The sequence below is a fragment of the Polypterus senegalus genome, chromosome 6 (genome assembly GCF_016835505.1).
Source record: "Polypterus senegalus isolate Bchr_013 chromosome 6, ASM1683550v1, whole genome shotgun sequence".
Taxonomy (NCBI): Eukaryota; Metazoa; Chordata; class Cladistia; order Polypteriformes; family Polypteridae; genus Polypterus; species Polypterus senegalus.
Genome location: NC_053159.1, coordinates 5,608,621 through 5,623,041, shown reverse-complemented (window position 1 = coordinate 5,623,041; position 14,421 = coordinate 5,608,621). Strand labels below are relative to the sequence as shown.

Here is a 14,421-nt window from a genome sequence, read left to right as displayed (position 1 = left end):
TCACCGCTGGACACTACTGTTTTTCTAGCAGCACTAGCAGTAAGACCCCTTCTCTGCAGCAAAGTCATCTATCCTTAGTAGACTTAATTTAATATTTTTCATATGTGTACAGCCACTTGCCAGTTCTAATGCCTGAAGCTACACTGAGGCTTAGGCACATTTTTTTCTATCTTTACATTTCAGTCTTTTTTATAATCTAATCAAGGTCACACATGTGATCTTCAGCAAGCAGACAAAACATTTCATCATCTTTATAGTCAGACATAGTAATAATAGTATAAAATGAAAATTTATCTAAATGCTCAGAGAAATTAAAGTTTCCCTGCAAAATACCCTGCACCATTTACACAGTGAAGTAAAGCAAGTCCAAGCTCTGAGTGAAAAAGTGACACATACAGTAAAGTGATGGGGCAGCAAGACTTCTTTAAAAATAGTGGTGTGTCAAAAATAAAGTATTTTTGTTAAATTGTGTGAATGTGCATTCTTCTAATATGTATGTATGCAATCTCAACTCAGCACCTAGATGTGTGTTTCAAATTTCTATTGGTGCTCTATAGACTACCACACTCTTCTGTTCATAAATAACGATTATGTGGTCCCAGGGTCAATACTGTAAATGTATCACAATTGTTTAAATGTACAGAATATAGCATTTAAATCAATAACCTCTCTAAATAGTCTATCTTTATTAAGTATTACTGTTAAATGTTCATTTTTACTTACTGACTTATAATTGAGTTACTGTTTCAAAAGTGATGAAGAATGTTGTAGTTTGCCCACTCAGAAAGACACAAAAAGGGAAACTACAGGCATACATGTGGAACACAGCAGATCTCTGACTTTACAGGTATGTATTTTCTGAGTATTTAAATGACCCCTTTTTTTTTTAGCTTGCTATGCCGAACACTTAACGTTTTGCAATTTCCGGGTTAAAGAAGTTTTGAGATAGTCAAGTAAAAAGTAATTTTTCTGTTTAGACGCTGTTAGCTCGAGGTTATCACATGGAGTTGCAGCCATAATAAAAATAAGTTGGGAAAATTTGTCAATTAACAAGTCAAGTTTCCAGCAGCCAATTTTCTGAGCATCTTTTACACATTTCTTTTATGACCAAGTATGGCACCTTAATTGAAGATTCTATGTAAAGTCAGGGTTTCATCTCTTATATGCATGCTCTTCAAGTTTTACCAGTAAAGGAAGGAAATGCAAACAAGTTTAAGTCATCTTTGTACCACAAATGTAAGTATTTTTGTCTGAGGTTTTCTCTTTTTTTCCTGTTTGTGCTTATGCATTTGCATTATCAGTTTTCTCTGTGCACTAAAAAATCACTACTATTCTTTACCTAATGCCTGAAGAGATTATATGAAGTTTAATTTAGTAAATAAATAAAGGCTTTTGTTACTTAACTTGAAGTTGAAGGAGCCAACACTGATCTATACAGTCTGAAGTTCAGCATGGCAGATCCAATACAAAGTTTGCAAATTAAAATTTGGGTTGGTTTACCTCTTATGCTGACACTTGAATGTCTTTTTATGTATGCAGCTTATGCAGAAAGATGAATTGTGTCCAAGTGCGGCTGAAGGTACTGTATGACTTACTTAGCAATACATTTAAGTGAGTGTGCCACCTCCAGTTGTCTGCTCAGCCTTGGAAATTTACAAAAGCCTTAATTAAAAATAGTAATTTGTTTGACGACACACAGAGGGTTGATAATAAAGGGGTGAGGCATAATTACAAACTAGTACAGTAGGTAACAAGAACCCCACAAGTCCTGCATAGTAAAGGTTTTATTCTAACTATATGCAGCCATGGTTTCCCTACTGCCCCATGTCCTAGTAGAACAAAACCAAGCCGTCACGAATCTGTACATGAGTGGTTTGGGAATCAAATGAATGTAGAAAACAATGATTATGGTATAGTAAGTAAGCTTGTGAAATCTGCCAAGGATAGCAAAATTCAAAAAGAATTAAGCAAACACTTTTCACTGTGGTGCAAGTGGTGAGATTACCTGTTTGTGCTCTTATGTTCATGATTTAATATTTTTATTCATGCATTTATTGTTAGATCTTAACAAAGAAAACTGTTCAAGTGAAGTTTGGTTTGATGCTCTTGAGCATCTTGAAGGTTTAGATGACCCAGCCCATGTGGAGACAGTGAACGTAAAGGGTATGTATGTGTTCCCTATTCATTTCTGTATTATGCAAGATGAATGAAAAAATATGCAGTACTTTGGAAATGATGTGCATATTTCTACACTAAAGTAAAACTATAACACTGTAGCTTCCATAATGAAGAGATTTTTTTTTTATGATATACAATGTCCATTCTAGTGTGGCAAGTGAAACACATATTTTTTTTTAATTATATTTAAAGTATCATTAACAATTTAAAAAAAAGCAATTTTTTGGGGTGAGGGTTAAGGAGATAGATTGGTTCTCTAAGTTATTACTAATTTATACAGATGTACAGTGGATGGCATATTAACTACTTGCATCACAGTATGTTATGGAAGCTGAGCTATGGTAGACAGACAGACCATGAAGCAGGTAATTAAAATGATCCGCTTAGTCACTGGAGCTACATCAGCATCCTTGATGGACGATGAGCACATTACATACTGACAGTTCACATGCTATGAGATGGTTACATTCAGGACAAAATTTAGGAATCCTTTATTCAGATGAGCATTAATACATTTTTAGGGGTGAGCTCAATGCATCTTTGTAGTGGTCCTTTTATTACTAAGCATGAAGGTCTTGGCATGTTAGTTAAGGCATTAGAGACATTCATGTGGGCTGTCTTAGGCCCTGTTACCATTCGACATAGCCAGTGACATTCAAAAGAAACTAATAATCTGTTGAGTACAATTTGAAATTATACTATTTATACATACACATCTGTCCTATTTAGTTTGAACCGGTTGCAATTTAGGTCATTTGTCAGTAGGTAAAGAAATTTTTATTGGATACTTTTTTTTAATCATGCTATCAGATCACCTGTGAACATGCACCTAACGTGAAAGGTACCAAATATCCTCTTAGGATATATTTTTTTAATAAAACATAGTAGCATGTCCTACTCTTTGTGTTTTTATTTCCGGCCCTGGGCATGGTTAAATCTTTTGGCACAAAGTCCCGTCTCGAGAGGTGCGAGTTCTTTATATTTTTTAGTTTATAATGTAAAAACGGAATAAGAATCTGAAAATCTAGCAACATCACATTAACATTTGATAAATTCTGAAAAGAATGATACCAAAAAATGTCAGTTAAATATATCATATAGGAGACACACACAGTGATATTTGAGAAGTGAAATGAAGTTTATTGGATTTACAGAAAGTGTGCAATAATTGTTCAAACAAAATCAGGCAGGTGCATAAATTTGGGCACCACAAAAATAAATGAAATCAATATTTAGTAGATCCGTCTTTTGCAGAAATTACAGCCTCTAAACGCTTCCTGTAGGTTCCAATGAGAGTCTGGATTGTGGTTGAAGGTATTTTGGACCATTCCTCTTTACAAAACATCTCGAGTTCATTCAGGTTTGATGGCTTCCGAGCATGGACAGCTCTCTGTAACTCACACCACAGATTTTCAATTCTATTCAGGTCTGGGGACTGAGATGGCCATTCCAGAACGTTCTACTTGTTCCTCTGCATGAATGCCTTAGTGGATTTTGAGCAGTGTTTCGGGTCCTTGTCTTGTTGAAAGATCCAGCCCCGGCACAGCTTCAGCTTTGTCACTGATTCCTGGACATTGGTCTCCAGAATCTGCTGATACTGAGTGGAATCCATGCGTCCCTCAACTTTGACAAGATTCCCAGTCCCTGCACTGGCCACACAGCCCCACAGCATGATGGGACCACCACCATATTTTACTGTAGGTAGCAGATGTTTTTCTTGGAATACTGTGATCTTTTTCCTTCATGCATAACGCCCCTTGTTATGCCCAAATAACTCCATTTTAGTTTCATCAGTCCACAGCACCTAATTCCAAAATGAAGCTGGCTTGTCCAAATGTGCTTGAGCAGACCTCAAGCGGCTCTGTTTGTGCTTTCTCTGCATCACTCTCGCATACAGCATCTCCTTGTGTAAAGTGTGCCGAATGGTTGAACGATGCACAGTGACTCCATCTGCTGCAAGATGATGTTGTAGGTCTTTGGTGCTGGTCTGTGGGTTGACTCTGACTGTTCCCACCATTCGTCGCTTCTGTCTCTCCGAAATCTTTCTTGGTCTGCCACTTCGAGCCTTAACTTGAACTGAGCCTGCGGTCTTCCATTTCCTCAATATGTTCCTAACTGTGGAAACAGACAGCTTCAATCTCTGGGACAGCTTTCTGTATCCTTCCCATAAACCATGATGGTGAACAATCTTTGTTTTCAGGTCATTTGAGAGTTGTTTTGTGACCCCCATGTTGCTACTCTTCAGAGAAAATTCAAGGAGGAGGGACACTTACAATGGACCCCCTTAAATACTCGGATTCACATGTGTATGTAGGTCAGGGGTCACTGAGCTTACCAAGCCAATTGGAGTTCCAATAATTAGTTCTAAAAGTTTGGGAATCAATAAAATGACAACGGTGCCCAGATTTATGCACCTGCCTGATTTTGTTTGAACAATTATTGCACACTTTCTGTAAATCCAATAAACTTCATTTCATTTCTCAAATATCACTGTGTGTGTCTCCTATATGATATATTTAACTGACATTTTTTATCGTAACAACCAATGATTTATACAGGAAAATAATGACTATTAACAAGGTTGCCCAAACTTTTGCATCCCACTGTATGTAGGGTTTAAAATAAGCCCAATTTAAAATGTGACATAAAAATGTCGCCGTTGCACTTTTAGGCTTAGGGTTTTAAGTATATATAGAATAGATATATACACACACACCTACACCAACCAGCCACAATATTAAAACCACTGCCAGATGAAGTGAATAACATTGAATATATTGTTAAAGTGGCACCCATCAAGCTGTGGGACATTTTAGACAGCAAGTGAATAGGAAAAAGTGGAACCAGGAAAAATTGGCAAGTGTAATTATCTAAGTGACTTTGTCAAGGGCCAAATTGTGATGGCTAGATGACTGGAGCAGAGCATCTCCAAAACAACGGGTTTTGCAGGAGTGTCCCCGGTATGCAGTGCTAGTGCCTAATAAATGTGGACCTAGAAAGGACAACCGGTGAACCTGCATCAGAGTTTTAGTGCCCAAAGCTCAATGTGAATGGAGAGCAAAAGCTAAGACAACTGGTCCAAATCCCACAGAACAGCTACTGTAGCTCAAATTGCTGAAAGATATGACGCTGACCATGAGAGAATAATGTTAGAACACAAAGTGCATCACGGCCTTCTGTGTATGAGGTTGTATAGCCACAGATCGGTCAAAGAGCCCATGTTTGACCCCTGCCCACTGCCAAAACCTCTTACAATAGGCACGTGGGCATCAGATGTGGACCATGGAGCAATGGAAGAAGGTGGTGTGGTCTGATTTTCTTTCGGACCATGTGGATGGCCAGGTGCATGTGCATCATTTACCTGGGGAAGTGATGGCAGCAGAATGCACTATGGGAAGAAGACAAAGCCAGCAGAGGCAGTGTGATTCTCTGGGCAACGTTCTGCTGGGACTCTTTGAATCTTGGCATTCATGTGGGTGTTACTTTGACACGTAGCACCTAACTAAAGATAGTTGCAGACACCTACATCTCTTCATGGCAATGGTATTCTTCAGCAGGACAGTGTGCCCTGCCCTCCTACAAAAATCTCTCTGGAGTGGTTTGAGAAACGTCACATAAAAATTCAAGGCATTTACTTAGTTTCCAAAAGTACCAGATCTCAGTCCAATCAAGTATTTGTGGGATGTGCTAGAAAAAAACAAGTCTGATCTATGGATGTACCACCTTAGATTTTACAAGACTTAAAGAATCTGCTGTTAAGGTCTTGGTGCCAGATACCACAAGACATTTTCAGTAGTCAAGTGGAGTCCATGCTTTGATGGGTCAGAGCTGTTTTACTGTCACGAGGGGGACCTACATATATTAGGCAGGTGGGTTTTAATGTTGTGGGTGATTGGGTGAGGTGTGTGTATGTGTACATACTCGACTGAAAAATGACAAGAGAGAATTCTTGGTAGAAAAAGCTAAGGTCTTTACCAAAGCTTCAGTCTAGAAAAGTCTAGTAAATAGTAGTCACTCTTCTCCCACCCCACCCGCTCACCAAATTTAAGTGCACATACCTGGCCATTTAGTAGCAGAGCAGTGAACATTTAAAAAAAAAAAAACACTGGAATGTTACTAAATCATTAACACGCAAAGGTCAGTTCCTATGGGAATAAAAAGCTTCCCTTTCTAACTTGACAAAACTCTCCATATCCTGCTTTGCCTTTCAGCTTTCTCAGAATTCACTATACTTCTGTTTCAGCTTGGCAAGACCTTCAGGCTTTGTCACAATAGAAGAATCTACTAAATTCCCCATACAGACATTAATACTGAAATTTTGCCTGATGCAGAGCAAAGCTGTGAGAATTGTTTACAGTGTATTTGAGTACTGTGTTGGCATTATTCATGTGCTTTCATGATTTTTGTAAGTTTCTTGTATATGTATTTTCATCAGTATTAGTTTTTTGGCAGATTGTGAAGTGGATACATGTGTGGGAGGACATGGCCTACAAGACTTTATCTGTGTGGAAGGTGTTCCTGTGACAATGTCTAAGGTAATTGTGTGTGTGTGTGTGTGGTGTTCATCTTCGTTTGAAGTAGATGGTTTAGAAATTTTTTTATAAATTCACATTTAACCAATTTTTCTCATTCCTATTTGATCTAAGTAACATCTGAAGATTATTGCTTTATTTCAATTAATAACTGTTTAAAAGAGGAAAAGATATTCCTTGTGATATATTTGGTTAAGCAAAGAATACCAATGGTTTTGATCAGGTAAGGGTGAAAAAAAACATTTAAAACAAATTTATCAGATTATTTAGAACTGTGATGAAAGAGTTAAACATATACTCATACAGTTATATGCCAACAATTGGAACCAGCCATTTTGGATACATGTCAGATTGGCCATATATCAGTCACAAAGTGTACAAGTCATTGCAAATGAGGTACTGTGGGCCATCGGTACGCTTACTTTAACTGCCAGTTCGGAGTAGCACAAACTGATCTTTGAGTCTCTGCAGCCGCACACTAGGTCCTTAAGTGGAGCGGTGCAGGCCAAATGCATATGTAGTAGCTACCTAGAGCAGCACAGATTTAAAAAGAAAAGGGGGCTTAACAGGCCCTGTGAAAAAATTTTAGTGACATACTTGTTACTAATTACGAGGATTTTCTATCTTCTTGATGAAAGAAAGAAGTGTGATCCATCTGCACAGTTCGCAAAAAAAGAAAGATGTGCCAGCTGCATGAAGCGCAGCTTCAGAACTGTGCTGTGTGATGTAACCAATCGGTGTACTCGAGACTGGAACACTGTGAGCGCAATGATTTTTTTCTTGTTGCTAGTTTGTGGCAATTTGTTGGTTGTAACATCAGTATAGAAAGGAAGACGGCCAAGAGAGTGGGTATTTCTGCAGCTCCGCCACTGCTTCTATCACTGCTTCTATCCAGAGTGTATCATTGACTGTGCCACTGCAAGACCATGATGAACAAAAGGCATGTGGCCTTTGTGACCTCTAATGGCAGGTTTTGGCAATTTCTAGAACATAATTACCCTAGTGTTTTTTTTTTTGGCTCCTGACCGTTGGCCATAAATGTGTATATGAGTGTGCGTGTGTATGTGAATGAAAAATATTTTAACACATGTAAAATAAAATCCTAGCATTAGGATTTTTGTCCGCCTGCACTGCTAAGCATTAATAAACTGCTGTATGTTTTTTAAAAAAGCAATTTGTTAAAGTACTAGAATGCAGTACCTTTTTTAGCATTAGCTGTTTATGGCCAGTTTTAAACCTGTGTTGAAAACCGTGAATTGCTATATTTAAATGTTAGATTAACAACCTAACAAGCCTTTGTCCTGTAAATTGTAGATTTTCGCTGAACTTACTCGTTTTCAAATATTTTGTTTTGTATTTTATTTTATATAGAAAGACCTGATGGTGGTATTTGAAAAGTACAAAGCCTCAGAGGTTTTGATGGCTAAAGCTTCATGTAATTCAAGGTAACTATTAAACAGTGTAGAAAAATGCACTGTATTTGATACATTTATGGTCACAAAGGTTGTCATTTGCATAGTGTGCTTTAGTACTTAGTGCAGTAGCATTCAGCCCATTTCAAAGCATTTAAATTTTGCTGGGTTAAAAGTGATATTTAACACATCTTTTCATCAGGACTTTGTTACAAATTTTAATATTTAAAAAAATGATAATTGTTAGTCAGCAGGTAATTTTAGTATTTAAATATTGTAGTATCTCTGATTTGTTAGTTGAAACACTTTACTGTTTCCTTATATGTAACAATAACAGATTGGCCCACGTAAAGACACAATTACATCTGTCAATCTAACATTGAAAGGAGGGATCAATACACAGTTTTCATTGAGTACTGTGGAAACATGAAGAGAATGTTCTTTGCAAAATGAAAATTAAAAACGTTTGTTTTGATCCTATGTAAGAATGGTTTTACAATAAAGTAAATTCCTTCCATCAATCCATTTTCTTTACATTCATGATCCAGTTTTAAGGTTTGTAGAGCCTGTCCTGGCAGTAAAAAAAAATGTAAGGCAGAAGTCCATTGTGGACTAGATGTTAGCCCATCACAGGCCACACCTGGGTACACTCCCTGACTAAGTTTGTTAAGCTGTCAACAAATTGAGCTGGCTTAGATGGATTGAGTGCCTGATTGATTTTGATAAACCTTAAGGAAAAGTGATGGTAAGCTGGGGAAGACCTGTGAATGCCTCTGTTACTGATGTATGAACTAATCCTGCATCTTGAAAAAGTCTAATTGGCTATGGCCTCAGTAGTGGAAACAGCTGTGACCAGAAGGTTGTTGGACTTGTCTTGTAAAAGATATTCCTGGATTGGTTGGTGGCCACCAACAATAATTACAATTGACAAGTTGAAGAAATAGGCCTCCTGTATAATAGTAGTAGTAGTAGTAGTAGTAAGGTCTCCAAATTTGATTGCGAGGGCCTGACATTCTAAAAATATTTCAGCTGCAGTTGTGGCCAAAGCAAAGTGTGTGTGTGGGTAAAATTTAGTGAGGCCATGGAAAATCATTTTAACACAGCCTTACAGTGCATCCGGAAAGTATTCACAGCACATCACTTTTTCCACATTTTGTGATGTTACAGCCTTATTCCAAAATGGATTAAATTCATTGTTTTCCACAGAATTCTACACACAACACCCCATAATGACAACGTGAAAAAAAGTTTACTTGAGGTTTTTTGCAAATTTGTTATAAATAAAAAAACTGAGAAATCCCATGTCCATAAGTATTCACAGCCTTTGCTCAATACTTTGTCGATGCACCTTTGGCAGCAATTCCAGCCTCAAGTCTTTTTGAATATGATGCCACAAGCTTGGCACTCCTATCCTTGGCCAGTTTCGCCCATTCCTCTTTGCAGCACCTCTCAAGCTCCTTCAGGTTGGATGGGAAGCGTCAGTGCACAGCCATTTTAAGATCTCCAGAGATGTTCATTTGGATTCAAGTCTGGGCTCTGGCTGGGCCACTCAAGGACATTCACAGAGTTGTCCTGAAGCCACTCCTTTGATATCTTGGCTGTGTGTTTAGGGTTGTTGTCCTGCTGAAAGATGAGCCGTCGCCCCAGTCTGAGGTCAAGAGCGCTCTGGAGCAGGTTTTCATCCAGGATGTCTCTGTACATTGCTGCACTCATCTTTCCCTTTATCCTGACTAGTCTCCCAGTTCCTGATGCTGCCACCACCATGCTTCACTGTAGGGATGGTATTGGCCTGGTGATGAGCAGTTCCTGGTTTCCTCCAAACGTGATGCCTGGCATTCACACCAAAGAGTTCGATCTTTGTCTCATCAGACCAGAGAATTTTGTTTCTCATGTTCTGAGAGTCCTTCAGGTGCCTTTTGTCAAACTCCAGGCGGGCTGCCATGTGCCTTTTACTAAGGAGTGGCTTCCGTCTGGCCAATCTAGGCCTGATTGGTGGATTGCTGCAGAGATCTTTGTCCTTCTGGAAGGTTCTCCTCTCTCCACAGAGGACATCTGGAGCTCTGACAGAGTGACCCATCGGGTTCTTGGTCACCTCCCTGACTAAGGCCCTTCTCTCCTGATCGCTCAGTTTAGATGGCCGGCCAGTTCTAGGAAGAGTCCTGGTGGTTTGGAACTTCTTCCACTTACGGATGATGGAGGCCACTGTGCTCATTGGGACCTTCAAAGCAGCAGACATTTTTCTGTAACCTTCCCCAGATTTGTGCCTGGAGACGATCCTGTCTCGGAGGTCTACAGACAATTCCTTTGACTTCATGCTTGGTTTGTGCTCTGACATGAACTGTCAACTGTGGGACCTTCTATAGACAGGTGTGTGCCTTTCAAATCATGTCCAGTCAACTGAATTTACCACAGGTGGACTCCAGTGAAGCTGCAGAAACATCTCAAGGATGATCAGGGGAAACAGGATGCACCTGAGCTCAGTTTGGAGCTTCATGGCAAAGGCTGGGAATACTTATGCACATGTGATTTCTCAGTTTTTTTTTATTTTTAATAAATTTGGAAAAATCTCAAGTAAACTTTTTTCCCGTTGTCATTATGGGGTGTTGTGTGTAAAATTCTGAGGAAAAAAATGAATTTAATCCATTTTGGAATAAGGCTGTAACATAACAAAATGTGGAAAAACTGATGCGCTGTGAATACTTTCCGGATGCACTGTATGTTTGCCCTGACAAACCAGATGACGACTTTGTATGAGGAAGCAGGGTGTTGCCCAGGCTATTTGCCTCAATGTTGGGGATAATTGGGTCATAATGTATAATATTGTTGACAGGTGGACAGATCAATTTGAGGCAAGTCTACACTTGCTGAATATGCTGTTCACTGAGGAGGCATTGCGAGAGGCATTGTTGGCTCCATCTGATTGCTGTAAGGAATTAGCCCTCAGATTCAAGAGGACTGATGTGGATTCCATCGTGGCCAATAAACAGTGGATCATCTCTTTTCACAGATGCTTGAAGTCATAGGATTTCTGCATATTATTGTTTTCCTGTGTCATCAGAGCATGAGTTGTGTGGGCATTGGACTCTGTCAAGGATTTGCCCTTCTCACCTCGCCTGATTTTGTTGGACAGCCACAGCTTAGATTTGGAAAGCATCCAGTTTTGAAAGGTCAAGGCTGCATTTCTGATAGCTGCAAATAACTGTCCTCTTGACCTTATTAGGGTATAATCTTCAGTGCATTCTGAAAAGGTTCTCATATAGGTGGGGGGGGGAGAGGGGTTACATGGTGTTGAGTATTTGCTCTTCGTAATTTGAGATCAGCGTCCTCTCTTAAGAGGAAAAAAGTTACTTGTTCTTTTGATAATGGATGAGCGGCTGCTCCTGCTAAGAGCAGTTTAAGTGCCTCAGGGTCCTTTTCATAAATGGGTAAAGGCGTTTGTGAGGTTGATTAATAGATTAGTGTACCAGCAACATTTTTATGGAAATTGTATGTAGTGGTGAAGGGAGGGGGTTATTCATTTCAAAACAGTATAGTAATGAGGATAGAGGGTCTTCATTCCACTTTTCCGGTCACTTTTGGGTATAATCTTGTCACAATCATGTGTAATGTTTCCATCTGCAACAAACAAGTCTTTTCATATTCCGTATTCAAGCTGGTTTCAGTAGAGTTTAACAATTAGGTTCTGTGTATGCAAACTTTTTTACTGAATAAAACAGTAAACAACTATTAACTATTTTTAAAAGAAAGACTTTAGTTCCCAAAAAAAAACCTGTGTAAAAGTCATTTAATCCCTTCACATTACTGGAAGTGCTTACTTATGTCCTTTGTCAAAATTTGATAAATCATCTATCCAAATATTAGAAAATCTTGTGCAATTTAAACAGAACCTGTTTTCTTTTACTGTGTAAGTCTATTATGGCATTGCAAGGAATGGTATAAAATAAATCATCCTTTTCTTTAACATATTGTTCTATACCTTTAAAATAAATGCAGCTATCTTTTTGCAAATGTTTTTAACAAAATGTAAGAAACAATAATGATCTATTTAAGTAACAATTTTGGTTTACTTTGCTAGGTTAGCATTCATCCGATTCAGTGATACAAGCTTAGCAGAAATTGCAGTAACGGAAATGGATGGGAAACGCTTACATGGGCGAACCATTAATGTAAGCATTGTTAGAACTCTGGGATATAGGAAACACTCGGCTCTATGGAGTGAAAGTGGTGCAGAGTATGGAATGAGAGACAAAAGGAGTTCTTCTTCCAAATATACCCATTCCCCTGGAGCAGCAGTTGGTGCTAGTATGGTAATTGCATTTGCTTATATTATTTTTTAGGATTGTCTTAGTTAAGTTCTAATATGTAAGAGCAATCAGTACTACTAGATATAAATGCATTAATTTATTTATTGATATCTTCCATATTTATAAACAACCTTAATTTTGCAATATTTTAGCCCAGGAAGAACAGCTTCATCCCGTGTTGCCGTTATGTTTACCTTGGAGCTCATATTTACCGATGCACCACGCGTGGCTTTATCAAAGCATAGGACGTCTGCAAAATAGAGCAGTTAACACTGAGAACATTTTATGCAAGGAAAACAATCTTGAAATTCCTTGGCCTATCCCCAAATATTTGTAAGATTCAAATATGAGTTTTAATTTTATACTTTAGAAAGCCTTAAACCAATTATAAAGAAAGGGGTTGTGTTCCTAAGTCATTGAAATAAACGTAATCTTTTTTTCCCTTTAAACTTTAACCTGCCAGGCAGCAAAGAGGCAACGACAGAAACTTTCAGATGTATCGAGATCATTGGATGTGCTCTACACTGGTTATGAAAGTTATACTAAAATTATGAACAAGTTAATTGAACTTCACCCAGATATTGAGCTTCAGAAGATTACCGAGACACTTGCAAGCCTAAGAAAAGAACTGAAGGGCTCACTATATGGTTTATATTTGAGTAACATTGTGGAAACTGTATCTGCAAAATTGTACAAATCGTTAGCTTGAATTCAAATTGTTCTAACTGCATTAACCAAGTACCTCATTTCTGTTATTTAATAATAAAAGTTTCTTTTGTAGCATTAAAAAAACGAGGGGAGAAATGTAAGCAATTAAAGTCGCACCTATTATTTGGTGAATGTTTTGATTCCCCAGGTCTTAAACTTTTTTTTTTTTTTTTTTTTTTTTCTCTCCTTTAGTGCTCTTTACATTTGTTAAATTTCACAAATCATTTTTTTATGCACCATCATTCATTAATTTATTTTAAGTAGTGTATTACTGGATGAGTGGGGCATCTCTTCTTTAATACATAATGTTATTAGATACTCCTCTTTTGCATACTTTAATTTACTTGGTAAGCAGCTTTTTTTTTTTTTCCGTAGTTAAATATTTAGCAATTTGAGTGATTTGCACATTAGATTAGTTTATATTACGGACCATTATCTTATCCACGATAGCAGACTACCTTCCTGTTAAGATGTGGTTTTTTCTTTTTGACTTCAAACACAAAGTGAGATTTTGTATAAAGTGTGTATTCCTTTGTTTAGCTGTTTTGCGAAAGTCTTGACTGGTTTAATGAGTGATTTGGTCATTGCAGCTAAAAAGTAGCAAATATATTGTAACAGTTCTATAAAGAACATCTTCATCTTATTTGATTTCTGCAGAAGTTTTTTCTACTGCTATTACTGATAGGTTTTATGACCATGTTTTTGGTATAAATAATAAAGCTAAAAATATTTTTAATGGCAAGTGTAAGAAAATGTGACATAAGCCTCTTCTTCTTAGCACGTGAAACTTTCACACACAGCAGACCTAAGATGAAATGCTAAGCATAACCTGCCAAGAAGCCATTGGCTAATTATCTGTTATGTCCATCAGATTTCTTAACCTGCTAATCCAGAAAGGGGTCACAGTAAAGCTGGAGTCTATCCTAGCAAGCTTCAGGTGCAAGGCAGGGTGCTAGTCCATGACAGGGTGAATACACACCCACTTACTAGTGCCCATTTAACTATGCCAGTTCACCTAATCTGCATGCCTATGGATTGTGGAGATAAGGAGAACATGGATAACTTTATGCGGGGGAGCACTGGGGCCATAAGCCCGGTCTCCTTGTTGTGAGGTGCCAGTGCTACTCCTGCACTACTGCGCCACCCGATACTGCGCCTTCCTTTATAACCCAGTGCCGTCCTTTGCTCCTCCCACTCTCTGTAATTCCCATCAGAGTTCTCCTTTGCCGAGTATCATAACATCCTGTTCCCTAAGCAAGAAACGGAGTCCTCAGTTTGGAGTAGACA

The 14,421-nt window shown here is 38.2% G+C and overlaps 1 protein-coding gene across 3 annotated transcripts in view; it reads left to right on the top strand.

Moving 5' to 3' along the window:
• Positions 1-13,274, top strand: part of rbm44 (RNA binding motif protein 44) — a 71,224-nt gene extending 57,950 nt beyond the window's left edge. For all 3 annotated transcript variants that reach the window (XM_039754930.1, XM_039754928.1, XM_039754929.1), the window contains 7 exons: positions 754-847; positions 1,540-1,579; positions 2,062-2,163; positions 6,631-6,713; positions 8,082-8,155; positions 12,198-12,429; positions 12,890-13,274. In XM_039754930.1, coding sequence (XP_039610864.1) covers positions 754-847; positions 1,540-1,579; positions 2,062-2,163; positions 6,631-6,713; positions 8,082-8,155; positions 12,198-12,429; positions 12,890-13,135 — 871 coding nt within the window. In that variant the 3' untranslated portion in view covers positions 13,136-13,274. The remainder of the gene's footprint in view (positions 1-753; positions 848-1,539; positions 1,580-2,061; positions 2,164-6,630; positions 6,714-8,081; positions 8,156-12,197; positions 12,430-12,889) is intronic.
• The last annotated feature ends 1,147 nt before the right edge of the window (positions 13,275-14,421 follow it).